The sequence below is a fragment of the Diorhabda carinulata genome, chromosome 2 (assembly GCF_026250575.1).
Source record: "Diorhabda carinulata isolate Delta chromosome 2, icDioCari1.1, whole genome shotgun sequence".
Lineage (NCBI taxonomy): Eukaryota > Metazoa > Arthropoda > Insecta > Coleoptera > Chrysomelidae > Diorhabda > Diorhabda carinulata.
In genome coordinates, this window is record NC_079461.1 from 3,039,254 (window position 1) to 3,058,587 (window position 19,334).

The window sequence follows — 19,334 nt, forward strand, 5'->3', positions numbered from 1 at the left end:
ACACACACAGCGGTTTTCCTGTAACTTTATAATGAAATATTATTGTATTTTTTTTTTTTCTTATTTATTTATACTATTTCTTCGTTGACCACTATAGCTCTTGAAACTACAGCTTCCTTAGATTCTGCCTTGCGCTGGAAATAGTCCTCTGGGTACGGCCGTACAGACAAGGTGTCAACTTTTCGGTGACAAAATCCTGGTTCGGTGCGGCCTCTTTTTAGGCGACTCGTTTTAGTTTTAGTTTTCTCTCTAACTGGACTTTGTTATTTACATTTGCATACCCACGCTTATTACAATTCTCGACTTCTTCTTAACCATACATTTCAACAAGTTGACGATCTGGTCCAGTTTGACCCGGTCACCTTCTTCTTGTATGGTTCTATTCTCGTTATATTCCGAAGCCTTCCAAAGTTTCCGGATGGGCTAAAAGTCCTCTGCATATCATGGCCGTCAATGAAAACCTACATTCCATCATGTTCTCCGGTCCTGATGGATAAGCGAATCGAACAAATCTATTTCGTACTCTTGAACAGTTTCATCAAACTTCTGCCTTTGGCTCTTCAGCTGCGATTGATACATGTCCAACCTCTTCTTCAGCTGTTTAAAGTCATCAGATTCTTTAAGGAGTCTCCTTCGCAGTGCAATGATTAAATTCACTGTCTTTGCTTTATTAGACCAATTATTCACTATAACGACTGCCTCAAACTGTTTAACGTAATTGGTCCAAGACGCCTTGCCTTCGAACGTTAGGGCCTTGACTCCGATGTCTTCTATTTTGAGTGGTGCTTGTATATTGCATGGTTCTTTATATTCGATCTTCTTTTCTTCTATTGGAGTGTCTTTTGTTCTTAAATCCTTCATCATTCATCCAATTTTTCATCGTTGTTATCTCATTCTCGATTTGAAATGTCGTCCTCCTTGGAAGAAATCTTCTCGTTCAATTTTGTAGAAATTGACGAGATCAAGGTTGAAGACTTAGATATGTTTCTGGATCGAATCCTTCACTTACCAGTGCCACTTTTAGTCTTTCTATTAATTCACTTTTCTTACCGGATGTTTCCGACTCGCGGGTCTCCAGTTCGGCATTCAATTTTGTCAGTTTCAGGTCACCAAATCTCTTATCCACCTTTATGTTACTATTTATTCACAATACTGTCTCTTACTTATTAATTTATCAATATTATCTAGTAAATTATGATTAACTTAACACACTACTTGTATAATTTCTGTTCAGTATGACTATTTACTATAAACTAAACAAAACTCTGCTAAACATGGTCGACATATTTATATCTAAATCCCGAACGTCGAAACTAGTCAGTAATTACACCCACTCCTTGCAATTACGAGCTATTGGGGATGTTATTATCGACAAAAAGGTCGATTTGCATCACGCTCTTTAGAGGGGCTGTAATTCAATATTCGACGAGGCATTAGCCAGGAAAGTAGTTGTTTTCTCCTTTGAAGAACGGCGGATTACATTTTCGAAATATTGATTCCAGAGGTGAATAGTTGAAATCCCTTGTTTTGATAAAAACCAGCATCAAACCAATTCCGCCGGATATCAAACGGGTCGCCAAATTTTAGAATTCTATTATAACCGGACAGGACCGGCTTCACAACCTATGTCTTGTTCGTATATTCCTATTCATTTTATTATCATTTTTATAATGAAATTATTGATGTATGATGTAAATACATTATATTATTAACATTTCTAGCGAATATATAGTTTTCAATAACCTGTATAATTACAATATATTCCGTTTTTGACAAGTAAATCCACCCAAAGTGATAACCTATTACTATATAGTAAAAGTGTTACATTGTGCCGAAATTTCCAATCACGAATTTCGTGATAATATGATGTTGTTGATAGTTTTTAAGTTCGATAACGTATAATTACGAACACAGAAATTAAACACTAAATATATCTCCTATTTCAACAACCAATTTGAAGTAGTAAAACCTTTAATTAATTAGATGTGGTTATTGACGTTGTTTCATTAGATAATACCATTAAATTCGCGACGAGAGTAATTTATTTAGCATGAAACAAGGAAATTAATCGATGAGAGAGTATGTTCCAAATATTTCAATCAAATTTATTAACGAATGGATAAAATTACGTTTACGATATTTGTACTGAATGTTTTTATTATCTTCGAAATAGAAGTACAAAATATGAAGAATCCGTAGCAAAATTAGAGTAATAGAATTTTATCTTCACCCCCTTGAGTACAAGTAAAAGTTATGGGTCTATTTTTGAAGTAACATTTTTCTGCACAGTAAACAGCGGACATTCTTTGACGTCTGAGATATTTTTCACCAAAATATCTAATATAAGGGTATTTAACTATACTGACAAGACAAAGAATTTGATACTGGAAGCATCTGTGACCGCTTTGCGTCTCATCATCCAGAAAATTATAAATCGTGTGTTAAAACCCGCTCTCCAGGCTGTATTAACCACTTATTACATCACTTAATAAGTCGTGTGACTGACAGACAGATGGCGTTGCCGTTCTCAAACCCATATGACGTTTATGCAATACCAACTTTCAAAAGACTATGTGCTAAATTTCATGATATTAGTCAGAAATAAGTAAAAGCCATTTAATTGAAGCTAATTTTGTTATTTTCAAAACAATTTCGTGTGTTATTTTATCAATGCTTCTTCATGAAGCTCAGCGATGGCTTCAAAAGTTTTATCCGGACTCTGTTCCATCGAAAAGAACTATTTGTAATTGATTTGATGAATTTAAACGTGGTCGTACAGACATCGATGATGGTGACTGTTCTGGTCGTCCAATTGAGGTGGTTACTCTAGAAAACATCAAAAATATCCACAAATTGGTTATATCTAATCGTAAATTGTAATAGCGTCAGATATCTGAGACGGTAAAGATCTCAGAAGGCAGTGTGTTTACAATTATGGATGAATATTTAACCACGAGAAAGCTTTCTTTAAAATGAGTGCCGCGTTTACGAACAGTCGATCAAAAACAAAAACGTATTGATGAAATGGTTGAATGAATTTATCAATCACTTCACTCCGGAATTGTAACGATCATCATCTGAAGATTAGAAAGGTGCAACAGTCAGCTGGGAAGGTTATATCTTCAGTATTTTGTTATGCGCAAGGAATATTGTTCATTGACTATATCCAAAAAGAAGAAACAACAAAAATCGAAGAAAAACGGCCTCACGTGTCCAAGAAAAAACCACTGTATCGCCAAGATGGTTAAATTAAACGAATTACACTTTGAATTGCTTCCTAATCCACCGTATAGTCCAGACCTGGCCCTCAGTGACTACTGGCTATTCCCTGATCTCAAAAAATACTCGTCGATAAGAAATTCAGCTGAAATGAAGAAGCAATTGCTGAAACTGAAGCCTATTCTGAGGCAAAAGACAAATCCTTCTACAATCATGGCATCTAGAAGTTACAGAATCATTGTAGTTCTTGAAGGAGATTACATTGATGATAAAATCGATTTGGCAACACTGAACACATCACTGCATAGTTTCCTTATTCTTTAAAGAAGGTCTTTCGCTGTAAATATGAAAATAATGCGGTATAAAAACCAACAACCAACTTCACAAAGCAAATAAATCTGCACCTAGAAGTTTAAGATAAAAACATTCGCTTACCCCACGGTGGGCTTTTTTAAATCAGTTCATTTGACAATTTGTTAGATTCGCTAATCAAAAATAGTACCCTCTGGTATTGATATTATTCCCTCATCCCCCGAAAACCGCCCTTATTACCAAGCTAGGTCTCACTTTACCTGAATACCTTAATTCAATAATAAATGTAAAGTTATATCTACTAATATAAGTTACCAAATATATATCTACTGTATTATTCTACTAGTTGGAGAAGTTGAAACTTGATTTCGAATTAGTTTGCATACATATAGATAAGTTTTAATATAATTACGGTCTCTCTATGAACCGAAATTATTTTCTTATCTATGAATAGCGAAATTATGTACAATGTTTCGTTTTTACGTAAAAATAGTAGAACAAAATTTTCATTTTCACTCCTTATAATCATTATTAATGTCTGTTATTATAACCTATATTTTTAAATTGTATCTTTGTTCATTTTTCTCGTTTATTACGATTTTATTTTTAGTATATAGTTATTGAGATGGAGCTTTAGTTTAGCAGATGTTATTTAACTCTTGTTCTCGAAAGATATCGTCAACATAAATCGATGAATAGTTACGTAATTAGTTGTGCCCTAGGTGTTCAAGATGTCGTCCATCATTTTCTATATATGAAATCAGTCACTGACAAATTTCTGCTATTGAAATGATTCTTATTGCCTGTCGTATTCGTTCAATCATATTATTTCTTGTCGTGGGTGTATCGGTGTTATCGAGATCTTTTATTCGACCCCACAAATAAAAATCTACACAAGTTAAGTCTGGAGATCTAGGTGGCCAAACAAACAAACTTCCAAGTCTCGATGCCGTTGCTACTTATTCTATACTAATTAAACAATTTTAAATTCCTCCAACATGATTCCACAAAGAAGAAGTACAGTCACAACATCACGTATCAATCTTATAAACAGAAATATTAAATTATATATAAAAAAAACTAATAAAGGGAAATATTCATATAAGAATGAAATATCTTTAACAAGTACTAATCCTAAAACGTTGTGACTGATCAAACATTCAAAACCACTTTCTATTTTATATCAAATGTTTGTTTTATAACAACTAGACACGGGCGTAGCTAAGAGAAGGTTTTTGGAGGTTTAAACCCCCAGGAAATAAGTAAACTATTACCTAATATTATACCGAAAAAAAAAACGAGGACTGAAGAGAGTTAAATTATTACATTTGAATACATACAGTAGCACCTAGCGACATCTTTTGAAGGGAGGCAGATGCAGTTGCAAGAAATTAAGAAGAAACTGGAAGAAAATGGTGGTATACTGCGAATGACACGTGTCGTCGGAAGACAATTAAATAGAACAAACATTCCTGCATTGGATGTATGCACGTATCACAAAATTAATTTTTAGACAATACCATCTGAAAGTTGATCGTTCTGTATTCATTTACATACCGAAAGTTGCGTTTTGAGTGCTCCATGTAGTAAAAGTGACACTGCAAAACACTTTCGGGACGTTCTAGAGTATACAACTTTAATGTTGACAGTTGACAGTTTCACTTCGATGATTTTGCATAACCTTAAATTTTTAATTTTCTGAAATTATTTGTTTTATCCGAAGTTTTGTCTAAATTAATGAATAACAATGATTGATAATGAAAAAGAAAACATCAGCAATGAAACGTTACTCGAATTAACGCCACCTGATCTCACCGAAGAAAGCAACGCGGCCGTTCTTAATTCGTTGCCGGATAAATCTCGTGCAAGGTACGAAAAACAGTACGAGCCCTTTATGAAGTGGTGTCACCAAAAAAAGGCGAAAAACCCAAAGGAAAACGTTTCATTTATTGAAGAATATAATGTACTTAATTATATTTGCAATATCAATATTAATTTGTTAATTATTTACAAAAAGTAATGTTGTGGCAGTGTAATTGAAAAAGTTTTGGATCTTATGCTTGGTCTAAAAAATGTTGTGTACGCCGCAGCTGAAATACTACTTTGTTGGACTCGTTTCAGATTTCAGACTCGTCCAACAAAGTAGCATACAAATAATTATTATCTATACCATTTCTTGATCATACAATTCAACAATCGGTCGAAAGGTTTACCAAACATCGTAAAGTAGTATCAGCATTATCTGGTGTGCTACCTTCAAATTTTACTGCCAGTTTTGAGATTGAAGAAGTAATTTTAATATTTAAAAATTACTACAAATCTTGGCTACTATTCCTGTATACACTACTACCCCAGAAAGGTCTTTCTCGAGTTTAAGGAGACTGAAAAACTATTTACGAAACACTACAAGTGAAAACAGACTTAATGGGTTGGCTCTATGAAAAAGAAATTCATGCAGATGAAGTAGTGGATATATTTTGAAAAAAAAAGCCGAAGATTTCTTCTTTAATGGTTTTAGATTTAGAACAGAGGAACGAAATTAATTTAACCATTTCATTTAAAGTTTATAAATACCTATATCGTAATTTTGATAATGAATATATAGATATTAAATTTCATATAAGTATATTTTTGTTGTTTTATTTACTTCAAACCAAACCCCCCTCAAAACTAAATCCTGACTACGCCCGTGACTCGAACGTATACATTCCAAGATTTAATGCATACTCCTACGTACAATATTTTTTTCAATGTTATACAAACAATGAGAAAAGTATGTTGATTTTCGCAAATTACATTTAAAGTACCGGTAAAAAAAAATTTAAAACGTCAGAATATTTATACTGCATAATTATATAAAACAATGACAAGTTATAAAAGAAAGAAGAACAAACTAACCTATAAAATAACTGTATAGTACAGTGGGAGGTGTTCCAATTAAGTGAAACAAATAATGTATCGTTCTCTCTCTCCTCCGATCGCTACAGTTAGTTATTTAGAGAATTTTCAAGCATGCGCAGTATAGATAAAGTGTCTCGAACGAGAGAGAAAATGAATATTGTCGGCATCTTAACGTATATGGGTTAATGCAAGCATTTAGTTCGAGAAGAAGTTGAAATGATAGTTTATGCGAAATGATATGATATATCGTTGTTACAGATCGAAAGAGAAGTGATACTTTCCAGTACAGAAAAAAACTCCAAAATACCAATACTCCACGATTACAAGAAAAGAAGTAAAGTTGCGGTTGCTCCCGACGTTCCTCCCAAGCAAATGGCTGCTTGGACGCAAAACCATCAAATTCTTCCAGATCAGGTCAGTATTTGAATAATTTATACTACATACTTTGAATAACTAAAAACGGTTAAAAATACTAAAAGCTTCTTTTACTTAGATTGTTGACTAGCAAGAAATTGGCAACCATGTATGGTTTATATCACTAAAATTTCTATAGCTAGAGTTCGAGTCTGTATAATACGTTACAGGTAGAAATGTATGCCGTCCAAATAATATAAAAAAATTATCGTTCGAAGATAAATTATCTTTGCGCAAACAAAAAGAAACGTAAATGCATTAAATTTAAAGCCATTCATTTCAAGTTTATGACATATAAATTTCCTTTACATTAAGTGAAATGGCAGGGACAGCTCATTGCATGTAGATTGATGATATCCCAGTTATTGTTCTGTTAGTTATAAGTAATTCAATGGTGAAATAACAGATGAGATGCGAACTCAGCGGTAGTTACCTACGATATTCATGTTAGCCAATATTACAAGGTTGTTTCAAATAACATACATGGATTTACACAGTTAACTGATTAAATAGGTAACCCTACGGAGTAAACATACAGTTAGGTACATCATCTGATAGTTCTACATTAGATATATAAGATGTATATATACAATAACCTAAAATATTATTTATATAACCAAAGTTGTATTCTAAAATCAATCTTTTTGAAATTTAAAGGCCGGTTCATGACAATTCATTGACGTTCGCGGATGACGTTGACGTTTGACGTTCGTAGCAAGTTCTACACCATCTTTACGTTGCTGCGTTAACTTAAAAATTTTGTTATTGTTTTTGACGTGTGTACTGATTTTAGTTGTCGTGATAAATCTGTGGTTTTGCTCATAGTACTATTTATGGACGATATATTGGAAAAAAAGATTTTTTTTATTGGGAAAAACATGACAAACCCAAACGGATGTGATTGGCTCTTTTCTATTGCCACAAAAGCTGCTACGAACAAACAACAGGAATAGATAATAGTTATTTGTATGCCAAGGACTGAAAGTGCTACAATAGTAAACATTTACTTATAATATTCGGCAACGAATAACTCTTCATCGCTGAGATTTTCTTTTCCATCATCATTCATTGTCATTCATCAATTTAGACAAAACTTATGCAAAAGCATCGAAGTGAAACTGTCAACTGTCAACATTGAAATGGCTACTCCAGAGCGTCCCGAAAGTGTTTTGCAGTACGGAACTGTCACTTTCACTACATGGAACACTGAAAACGCAACTTTCGGTATGTAAATGAATACAGAACGAACAACTTTCAGATGGCGTCGCTTAAAAAATTCGTTTATGTTGAAATCACCAACGGCAAACCGATCAGCAAACAGCGACATCAAACGGCAACTATAAATGGTGTTACGCATTTCAATGTGTTTAATTTTGTAACAGCAAACGTCTACGGTAACGGCAAACGGAAAGTCAAGTTTATGTGTTTCATGAGCCCGAAATTATCTTATAACCCCCATTTTAATATATTTAACAATAATTTTTGGAATAAATTAGTAAAACTGATTTAGTGATAAAAAATAACCAGAGAGTGAATCTGAAGATTTAATACCCTCACTCTGATCAGAGTAGCTCTAACTACTTTTGCTTCCAAACTAATCTACAACCTCTTCGTTATTGGACCCAATTCTCTTTCCATTGAGTTTTTTTAAGGTCTACGAAGAGATAGTGATAACTGGAAACCAGATTTGGTATGTAAATTGAGTGGTCAAGCAACTGGAAGAGCAATATATTCAATTTTCATTAATTTGTGACATGGAGTATTGTAATACAATTTCTCTTACATTTAAGGACTTTTCTTTTCTCTTTTTTATACTCTATCGATCCAATAACGCAATGTACTTGTCCCGGGACTTATTGATGTAGCATATTCACTCTAATTATAGAGCTGCTGTCCACTTTGATCTAAGAATTTAATAAGGGAATCGATCTATTTTCAAATGAATCCTCACATTTCACTATAGGGTCATCTGAAATGTATTTTCTGATTTAATATTTGAATAAATATTCTCTTTACAAAAGAAAAACAAACTTAAGTGTAATATTCAGGTGCGTTAAAACCCTATCAAGTTTAGTAATTTTCAAATGTTGATCAGTGCTTCAGTAGTGTCCTCACAGCTTACATGCTGATGTATTTTTTCAGTGAGAGATCGGTCTGAGCGACTTAAATCTTTCATAACGAATTTCCAAATCTTCAAATCAATTATGCGATTAGTTAAACCATCATCGCCGTAAACAGATACCAAAAACCAAAAGAAATTCGACTTCTATAAGTTCCAATTTTATCACGCGCCGCCGCTGGTCATAACCTTCAATAGAAACGCTAACTGTCAAATACTTAACCTCAAATGCCACCTATGAATCGGGCAGCAATCTGATTAGTGTTTTTCGATATACCGCTATCAACACCATCTATTAATCTATTATAAAAATAGGAAAATATCTTAACAGTTTATTGAACCTGTACATGACAAAAATTGTGTCCTATAGTATTTTTTTATTGGAATAACATTCCCAAGAACTATAACTCATCACCATGGACTGTTAACGAAGTAACTCTCATTAATTAGAAAACAATTATTCAAAACTGTAAATATCAAAATATTTCATGAGAGATATTTGTTGTAATGCTGTCCACGAAAGTGCAAACATCAAAATAACAACATTTGCATGCGTTGAGTAACCTCGGAAAACACCTTATACATTTTAACGAGTAAACTTACATATCATTTCTTGTTTTTAGTTGCCACTCAAATTATTTCAACGGTTTTTTTTATCCCTACCATACCAAGCGTATCTTCTTCCTCAACCCGACCGATAGTGTTTCTTTAGAAATGATACTAATCACCGGAACATGCTTATAATATTCTTAGTAGACACAGTGCCGTAGAAAAAACAAATAAAAGATTCACATAACACAACAAATGATAGACCTAACTGAGATTAAAGAAGATAAACGACAGAAATTAAATAGGCCAAAATCTCATTCATTATTACAAAAGAGAAAGAAAATCATTTAGCATCCAATTCAGTATTACATTGGCCAATCAAAAGCGATTTGATTGTAATTCGTACTAATTCAAACGACAGAAATTAATTCTCAGTATCATTGATGTGAGATTAACTAATTTTTGAGCTCTCCTATAGACAAATGTCTATAGGAGATTCTGTTATTAATTGGATTAATAATGAATTAGTTTAATTTATTTTAAGGTGATATACCTCAGTCCCAATATATTTTCTTCCCTCTAGTTGTCCATAAACCGTTTGAAGATAATTGACATGATAATCAATGACTATTTATTGTTTATCTTCGTTAAACAATTTTTGATTGTACAATTTTAGTGCTATAGTTGATATGGCAACTACGCTGTGAAAAAAATATAAAATATCTCATTAAATTTTCTCAACACGTTGCTATTCCATATTCATTATTGTTTATTAAAGATAATTCGATACGGCTTTTCATTACTAAATATAAAAATGTCTTCGTTACGCCAATGAGTAGATGGCAGCACAATGAATGGGAATAATGTAAAAGAACGTTCACTTTTATTGTTGATTTTGTTGTGGTGAACGCTCAGTATAATTCAATTTTAGTATGGTTGAGTTCACCATTAATACCAACGAAACAGTAAGTGTGGTCTGTATCAGATTTTTTTTAATATAACATTTTTATGGTATATCCCACCAATTATAATATAGTTATTTTTTTTAAAGGTAGGTTATATTTTGGTAATTTTTAAGAGGAAGTTACAATATTGATTAGATGATTTAACTCGTCTCTTTATATTTAATTCTCATTTTCAATTATTATTAGATATTTCCAAATTCGAATAACATTTCCAGTTTATACTTCCCTCTTTTTTTTCATATTTAGTTTTTTGTACATGACTTTTATAATATTCAACCTCAAATTCATTAAATACTTTTTTATTTATATTATATTCAATCAGTTTCTTGATCTAGCTTCGATTCAATTATGTAACAAAGTTTTGATATTCAATAATACCATTCCATGACACATTATACTTTGAATAATCTTTAGGTGATGTTCAAGGAGTTGCTATTGAAGGTAATTACTGCAAACTAGATTGTTGTAAAGTATGGAAAATATTTCAAACAGAAACTTTTACAAGAGAAGACGCTAAAAATTATACTTAATAAAGTTGTTATGAGTCTACAGCTGATATTATTTGATAAAAATTAATAAAGAGTCTTAATAAAATTCATGGTATTAAAACGAACCGCAATTATATAGAAATATGTTGAACTTTATCTATTTGATAAAAGACAAGAAGTTTTAAAGCTACCCTCGTATTTATTAATGCATCTGAAGAAGCAACTAGAATTTTATGTCAGTACTCACCGATAATATTGTAATAATTGTAGGTGTAAATCGTTTTATATGTTTTTTTTTCCAAACTTCCTCTGTTTGGTATTTGAAATATTAATCTGTAATTTAAATTTTCTTCGTGCTGGTCAGCCATGCCTGGCTAGATCATGTCAATAGCCTGTTGGAATGGGTTAACGACCAAGGGCGGAGTCACACGATTATTTTTGAGTTTTAATTACTATTTGTCTTTCTTTACTACCATGTAGGATAATGTTTATGGAATACGAGGGTAGTAAAAAATTTGTTTATAGAATGTAATTTTTTTAGACACATTCTGGCTTGATCCAGACTATTCAACAATCCAATGATCCAAATGGATCCCCTTACCGCACTAATTATCACCAAGTACAAGACTACTACAATGGCCAAAATCTTAATTCAACTGGCGCCGTACCACGAACGGCGTGGCATGCTCCTGGAGATACAAATAAAACCGCCTCCAGACCATTACCCATTACCGACGACTTTCCTACTAATACCTCACACCCCCAAAATGTCACTGTACAAATAGAAAGTAAAGAAACATCTCAGAAAGATCAGAAAAATAAAACTATGGCCAAAACTTACAATACTATTAAAGATATGCTGTCAAATAGATTTAAAAGTAACAAAGAAAATGAAGAAAAAGGCGAAGAAGCAGGTTTAAATAACGTGGCAGAAGAACTGAGGAAATCCCAAGGTAATATCGCTGATGAAGGAGTTAGTAAGAAGGCTACAATTGAACAAGGTAAATAAAACATAATGAATTATTGTACATTCTAGCAATATATTTAATCTATACTTTTCCATATTTTAATTTAATAATTTTCCATTATTAGGTTATCAAAAACCTCCTATCACATCACAATATAATCAGAGTTACATGCAACAGCAGATGATATCCCAACATGCCCAACAGCAATATCAGCAACAATTGAAAAATCAACAATACTCTCAGCAACTAGCTCAAGCTAGATCTCAAGAAATGTTAAATCAACAACACTCAGAAGAACAGCTCTATTACCAAAGCAACTATGTTGCTTCAACCCCACAACGAAGACAAGTACCTGTACCTCCCAGAGAAGCAAATTATGTTCCATTACAAGCTATGCAACAGCAGCATTTACAAGTAAGTTTCATCAATATAGAAGCTGGTATAAGTTAGTAAGCAACAAATTCGTTATCATCATTAAAATAGTTTTCATTTTTTATTAATGGCAAAGAAAAAAATTTGATCAATTTGTAGTAGAAGTACCAAACCAGTGGTTCTATAGTTTTATAGTATAACAAAAATAAATAGAGCTAGCAAATAAACATAATGGTGGAATGCAGAATTAAGACACGAAAAGATACTGAAAAATGGTGAAATGGAAATCTTATTAGGTGAACAGATCATTGAAGATCAAAAGAAACAAGAGCTAAGAGCAAATTGAACACAAGAAGATGGTATAGAACTTGAGGAAAATATTGATACCACCAGTAAATTAATAAAAGATAAGATGGACTGCAACAATTACCAAGGTATTGAGTATTGTTTCTAAAGTATATGAACATGTATTGAAAGAAGAATAGAACCACAGTTACAAGAAAGAAGAACCCAGGATCAAATCTTCAAAATGAAACAAACCAAACATATCAACTGTAACAAACATTATGGTAGTAGAAGTTTTCGATCAAGGGAAATCTTTTTTGAGATAATCTTTGTTTCATATTTACTAGTAAGTCATCACCATACATTTTATTTCAGTCGTCTCCTGAGAAACGTAGTGCTCAACAATTAGAACGTGATAGCCTTCGCCAAAGAAGTTTCGAAGCGAGAAGAGCAGCTTCTCAACCGCAATTAGCGTACGAAGACGAAGTCCATGAAGAATTACCAAACCGTAAACCTCAACCTCAAATACCCACACCAATGCGACGAGGATCATACGGAAATATCATGGAAACTCAAACAAAAAATGATACGGAAAAGGATAGTGACGATGGTGGGTTTTTGAGAAGAAAAGGTTCACAAGAACGTAGATTAGATCCTCCTGGGTTAAATGATAGAGTAGTAAAAAGCGATGGAAATAATATTGATAACAGAAAAGAAAATGACCAAAAAACGACTGACGAATTACAGGGGAGTCCAAGAAAGAGATTAGAAGGAGAGATAGGTAGGTGGAAATTAATAAAAAATAATTAATCTTGTTTTAAATAATCATTTTCCAGGAAAAATAGAAGGTGTTTATAACGTTGGTCAAAGAGTAGCGAAATTAGACGAGGAAAGTAAAGTTCAAAAGAAAACCAATCCTAGTTCAGCCACCAGCTCTGATTACGATAAAACTGGTGGTCAATCCTCATCAAACATTGATTCTGGTAGAGGCAGCGCTGCGTACAGCAGTGGACGTAGACCAGGACCCGTAGATTCAAACAGTGATCATTTTGATTCAGTACCTACTGTCACCAGAGGAAAATACAGAGACATACAAGACAACAGTAAGATTAAATTAATTTACATATATTTATTCCACCATTTTTCTCTCATAGAGTAGATTTTCTTTAAAAACCTTATTTGATCTACGTTTTGAATAATCATGTCTTTCATTTATGCAGGTCACGATTCTGAATGGGTGGATATTGTAGAAAACGAACTAAGACATATTCTGGAACCAAAACTTCATGAATTATCTATACAAAATAATAACCCAGGAAAACCTCATTCTGTTCTAAGTGAAAGTGTATCATCAATGACACCTCCTTTACCCCCTTTATCACCAGGAGAACAATCTTCACCAAATACAACTCCAAGAAATTCGGCGAGGTATAAACATAACAGGTAATATCTAAGGCATCCTATGTTGCGTTATTATTGTTAAGTCATGAAGTATTAGGTTTCGAAAGGTATGTGTCCTCGATCAATTAACAACATTTGTGATAGCGTACACTGCCGGTCAAAACAACATAATTATCTATCAATTGTAACGAAACCTCATAAGATATATAAAAGAAATCTACACCTGCAACGTGATCTTGCACGATTCTAGCTATGTGCGGCCGTGCATGAAGGTAAATTCGTCTCCAATGTTGTCGAAGTAAGGTACCACACGAAATAAAATCTTCTCGATAGAATGATTCGTGATCCTATTCAAATTGCACCGCAGATCATTCAGAAACTACTTCTTTAAGCACTCTGCACAATCTGAAAATCACTCTCTTGGTCTTCGGTCGCTTCCATCCCCATTGTTCCAACGTCAAATTCAGATGATCCTGTACAAAACACAGGCGTGCTTGCAGATGAGCTGGAGTAAGTTTTGGACCAATAGCAGGTGTTTAGGGGTCAGGTTATTTTCCTTCTTCTTACTGACTAATAGCCATTCACCTCACGTGAAGTTGTTGCTGCACTTGAACGGCATCAAGGTGACGATTTCTTAATATTGTTGACACAATAAAGCGATCATCACGAGCGATCGGAAATCTTCTTCAGTCTTCTAATCAACATCACCAATAAGGGATTGAAACTACTTTATTTGTCAAAAAGATTATATTTTATTGTTTCAGCTTGCCGTGCGGTAGTAGACCGGAATACGAAAGTTACAAAAGCAAAAATCATTCTAGAATTGTAGCCGGTGAATCGAGATGGAACAACAGTTCACCTCAGAAACATAGGTCGCAGAAAAAAATTGACCACAATGCGATTTTAAGAGGAAAACAAAGCAAGTGAATTGAATTATTAATATCGAGATTTAAAAATAATTTAAACTCTTTAAAATTACAGTTTTTGGTTTAGATAATACTGACATGACCTCGACAACAACAAGATCCATGGATTTAGAATCGATTCTAGACGGACAAAGTGATACTGATGAAGATTTAAGTACTACAGATGCTAGAGCTATCAGGAAACAGTTAGAAGGTTTGGAAACAATGTATTCGGAAGTACTTAAATTATTAGGAGTTAAAAAACATCCCGCTAAGTACCAACCAAATGATCCTCGGTTTACAAAACGAAGATACGGAAGTATGTCTTCGTTACCGTCAAGTTCCGTCAGCAGTAGACCAATTAGAGATAAAAGAAGAACCAATGAAGATAGAAAGAAGGTTAGAGATATTAGAGGTATCAACAAAAGGTATTAAAACTCTAATTATAAATATGGTAATATTGGTATTATATATTTTTTTGTCAGGTTTCAACGATTGGAATCACACGTTGTTACGTTAGCTCGATCCGTCGCTCATCTATCGTCAGAGATGCGTACGCAACATCTGATGATACAAGAAATGGAGAATATACGAGGAGAGATCGCAGCTCTAAGGACGCAGACAAACATGTTGAACGTGAGAGCTCAAAGCGCAGCTCGCGCTGTCAGTTCCAAAGATTTACCTGTTCTGGCTAATCCCGCTAGAGTGAAAAAGTTGACGAAGTTTTTTGGAGATGAGCCGCCATTGTTAAGATTATTTTTACGAAAACTGGGATACGAGGTACGACACGAAATTTCATAAAATAATTAATATTTATAACAAATGTTTTCGTTTTCAGAAATACGCGACGATATTTGAAGGGGAACGAATAGGAATGGTAGAACTACCTTATTTAAGCGAAGATAGATTACAAAAGATGGGTTTACCACTTGGACCTAGATTGAGAATAATGCAAGAGGCTCAAATATCCGTTTGTAAAGATAACACTCTATGTATAGTATGAAAAGTATTGCCACCTTTTGGTCGTTAGAAGAATTTCATAATTTCTCGTTGTAGTAAATTCATTCACCGATTGGAAACGCTTTGAAAACGATAGATGGCATCGTTGAACCGAATCAATAAACTTGGATACAATTTAAATTAAATTTATTCATTCAAATAGAGGATTGAATTATTTGTCATATCTGTAAACAAGCTTCTTTATAATCTCTTCAAAAAAATGTTTTTGATAATGGTTAAAGATGAGTTATGACGATTTCTCCGAGCTCTACTCGTTTGATAAAATTGAATGAAAATTTCGAAATTTTAATTTCTGAAACCGTTTCGATAACCAAGTTATCGTCTTCAGAGACTGAAGGTAAACTAACTTGACATACGCCAATCTTAGAGATCGAGTTTTTCTCATTTCAAAAATATGCGAAATATTGTGCTTGCTCCCCGTTTGGGGGTCTCTAAATGAAGCCAAAAGATGAAATTTTCAGGCCACGGTACTTGACGAGGTGGAACTTTTTTACCATACACGATAACGAAAAAACCGTATCCATAATCGTATGAATAGAATTTGGGCGATTCATAGGAAAAAATTATGAAGCAAAATCAGGAAATTGTTTTTTATTGGAATGTCGACGAAACGCTAAATATTGAACTTGTAGTCCTAATTTTCGGAAGACCTTCCAGATAAATAAATTGGACTCAAAATATTTTTAGGCCACTCGTGGCACCATCTTTTGCCTTCGGTAGGTGACGTTATATATCAATCGATAAAGTAAAATAATAGAATTTCGTGGTCAAAGTTTCAAAATTTTTGAATCATGGGAGATGAGGGCCGTCTCTTGTACCTTTATACTTTATGTTACCTTATTTCTATTCGTGTCACGCTTCTTCTTTCATGGTCAGGTCTCTCTTGTGTATTGCCAACAGCAAACCAAATATTTCTGTTTTTATCGCAATTATAAACACGTCAAACGTAATTTTACGTGTATTTTAAAAAGTTTATCTCTATACTTTTTGTTTAGATGATTTCCACATATTTTTCGCTTTTTTCGACGTGAGAATTTAAAAAACATATCTCAAAAGAATAGAAATATATGAGAAAAATGTCTAAACAAAAAATGTAGTGATTATAATTTTCTATAAAATCGCTTAAAATCACTTTTGACGTTTTTGCAGTAGAAACTCGCAATGAACAAACTGTTGGGAACCCTTCAATGCTTTTTATTTGTCTATCGTGAACTACATATATAGTAGAAAATAAAAAGAGAGACCAAACTAAAAAAGAAGAAGCGCTACACAAATAGAAGGAAGGTAACTAATTTATTTTGATTTTAAATTAAGAATATCAGTAGAAGAATCAGTATTTGTTGTTATTTTTACTAAACAATCCAAACGAGTATTTGTGGAATCTCAATACAATTAAAATTGCAACGATTCATTAAAAAATACATCTCTGAGATCTTTTGTGAACATTTTTCGTTTTTGTGTAAATTTTTTTAATATAGGAAATAATATTTGATCGTTTAGGGCAGTTTTTGATTATATCAAAAAATCTAGAGCGTGGTATGTTTTCTGTATATTCAAGAATCCTGTTTTTATTGATGTTACAAACAAAAAACTATAAGAATAGATTTTTTGATAAATCAAAAATTTTTTAAGCATTCTCAGGTTGATTCTTCTAACTATACAGAAGGCGTAGTATGAAAAATAGAATTTATGTAAAAATTGTATACTCTTGAAAATGGCGGCTATAATATTAATAATAAGAATTTTTTACAGACTTTTTACTTTAATTTATTGTACAAGTATATTTTTGTATTATGTATTATACTTATTATTTTAGTTTATTTTGACTTTTTGTGGATGAAGGATCTATTTTGTACGTTTATAAAATGTTTTGCCGATGATACCAAAGATATATTCTTTGTTCTGTAGCAATACATTTATTGTAACCCAAAAATGGTGAAAATAAAATGTATAAATATATAAAAGTAGTATTTATTCACCCACTTACCAACTAGAATAAACCAGATTCTGACCTTACAAAAAAAGTTGAAGTAAATACCACTGAAAATTGTTCACCCTTCAACATTGCAGTATAAAGGAGACAAAATTTTTGTTTACAAATTAGGTGACAATGAATGACTTACGAATCCATCTTTACGATGTAAGGATAAAAATAGAGAATAAGGGGTAGAACACTGAAGTATATGTGCAAAATAGGGCCGACGAACAATAAAAGAAAATGTTGGTAGTGTTATGTATTTAATTAAATACAAAGGTTACTAAGACTTTTTTAAGCTTGTTGGCATGACATAAAGAAAATTATCTTGACAGTTGACACATGTGTGATTGAAATAGAATCAAGTACGTTCCGATACTAGTGTGGTGTTCCATGAATCAGAATCACAACAGGAAGAAGTTGCATAAAGGTATTCGCTTAATCACAGGTCTGCCATAATTGCCACGGAGACTGTTTTGTAAAACAATGATTTCTTTTTTTTTGTTTTAATTTTCATTGAAAGTGAATCAAGGTCGAAACAAAGGGAACCGCCATCGTAAAAAACATCATTTTTCAAATGAGACACATACTTTCCCAGTTTGTTATCAGATTTTTTTCGAATATATAAGTACATGTCGGTCTAACTTTTTTATTTTGAAAACTAAAACTTCGAAGTTTTCCTAATTTGCAATGAACAAATAAATTAACATACATTATGGGACTATAATTTGTCAGTTAGGTCACAAGAAAAATGCCTTCGCTGAGTGGGAGGTCCCACTAAAGGTTGAGCTAATACGTTGAGGCTATTTCTGATAAAAGTAAGATATTTGTTCAAAGGTCACAAGTCATAACGTTGTTGAGTACATAGTATGAAGCATTCACAATAATTCTACTGAAAGAAGACCGGTATTGTAGTGGTCGACCAAATGAGGTGACACTCCAGAAATCTCGAGGAAAATCCACAAGTGGTACTGGATGAACGTCGACTGAAAGTGCGCGAGCTAGCAGACATAGTAGGGATTTCAAAAGTGCGGTACATTGTATTTTATCTGAAAATTTGGACAGAAGAAAGATGAGTGCTGCGTTTGCTCATAATGGAACAAAAACAGCATCGTGAAGATCTTTCCATCGAGTGTGTGATAATGTTTTACAGACATAAAGCTGCGGTGTCATAACCATGGATGAAACGTGGATACATCACTTCACACCCGAAACAATAGAACAATCAAAACAATGGATTGAAAAGGGAGAGCCGGCTCTAAAGAAAACAAAGACAGTTCCATCTGCAGGAAAGGTCATGGCGTCGGTTTTTTGCACCGTTTTATTGCACTGTTTGAGCTAAGAAATCAAGCAAAAACGGCCGCATTTAACAGTCACCCTGTGACGAAAAAAATACCGGTTTGAAATTTCTTATGTTTATGTATTTTTAGTAAAAATTTTT

The 19,334-nt window shown here is 33.1% G+C and overlaps 1 protein-coding gene across 6 annotated transcripts in view; it reads left to right on the forward strand.

The window, feature by feature from the left end:
• LOC130904056 (uncharacterized) overlaps nucleotides 1–17,882 on the forward strand; it is a 50,929-nt gene extending 33,047 nt beyond the window's left edge. For 4 of the 6 annotated variants that reach the window (XM_057816584.1, XM_057816583.1, XM_057816582.1 and 1 more), the window contains 10 exons: nucleotides 6,691–6,846; nucleotides 11,509–11,968; nucleotides 12,060–12,349; nucleotides 12,968–13,373; nucleotides 13,429–13,695; nucleotides 13,813–14,035; nucleotides 14,758–14,912; nucleotides 14,975–15,326; nucleotides 15,384–15,678; nucleotides 15,737–17,882. In XM_057816584.1, the coding sequence (XP_057672567.1) occupies nucleotides 6,691–6,846; nucleotides 11,509–11,968; nucleotides 12,060–12,349; nucleotides 12,968–13,373; nucleotides 13,429–13,695; nucleotides 13,813–14,035; nucleotides 14,758–14,912; nucleotides 14,975–15,326; nucleotides 15,384–15,678; nucleotides 15,737–15,901 (2,769 nt within the window). In that variant the 3' untranslated portion in view covers nucleotides 15,902–17,882. Of the gene's footprint in view, nucleotides 1–6,690; nucleotides 6,847–10,344; nucleotides 10,489–11,508; nucleotides 11,969–12,059; nucleotides 12,350–12,967; nucleotides 13,374–13,428; nucleotides 13,696–13,812; nucleotides 14,036–14,757; nucleotides 14,913–14,974; nucleotides 15,327–15,383; nucleotides 15,679–15,736 lie in introns of those variants that run through there. The other 2 variants (XM_057816587.1, XM_057816585.1) reach the window with 2 other exon arrangements.
• Nucleotides 17,883–19,334: the final 1,452 nt, after the last annotated feature.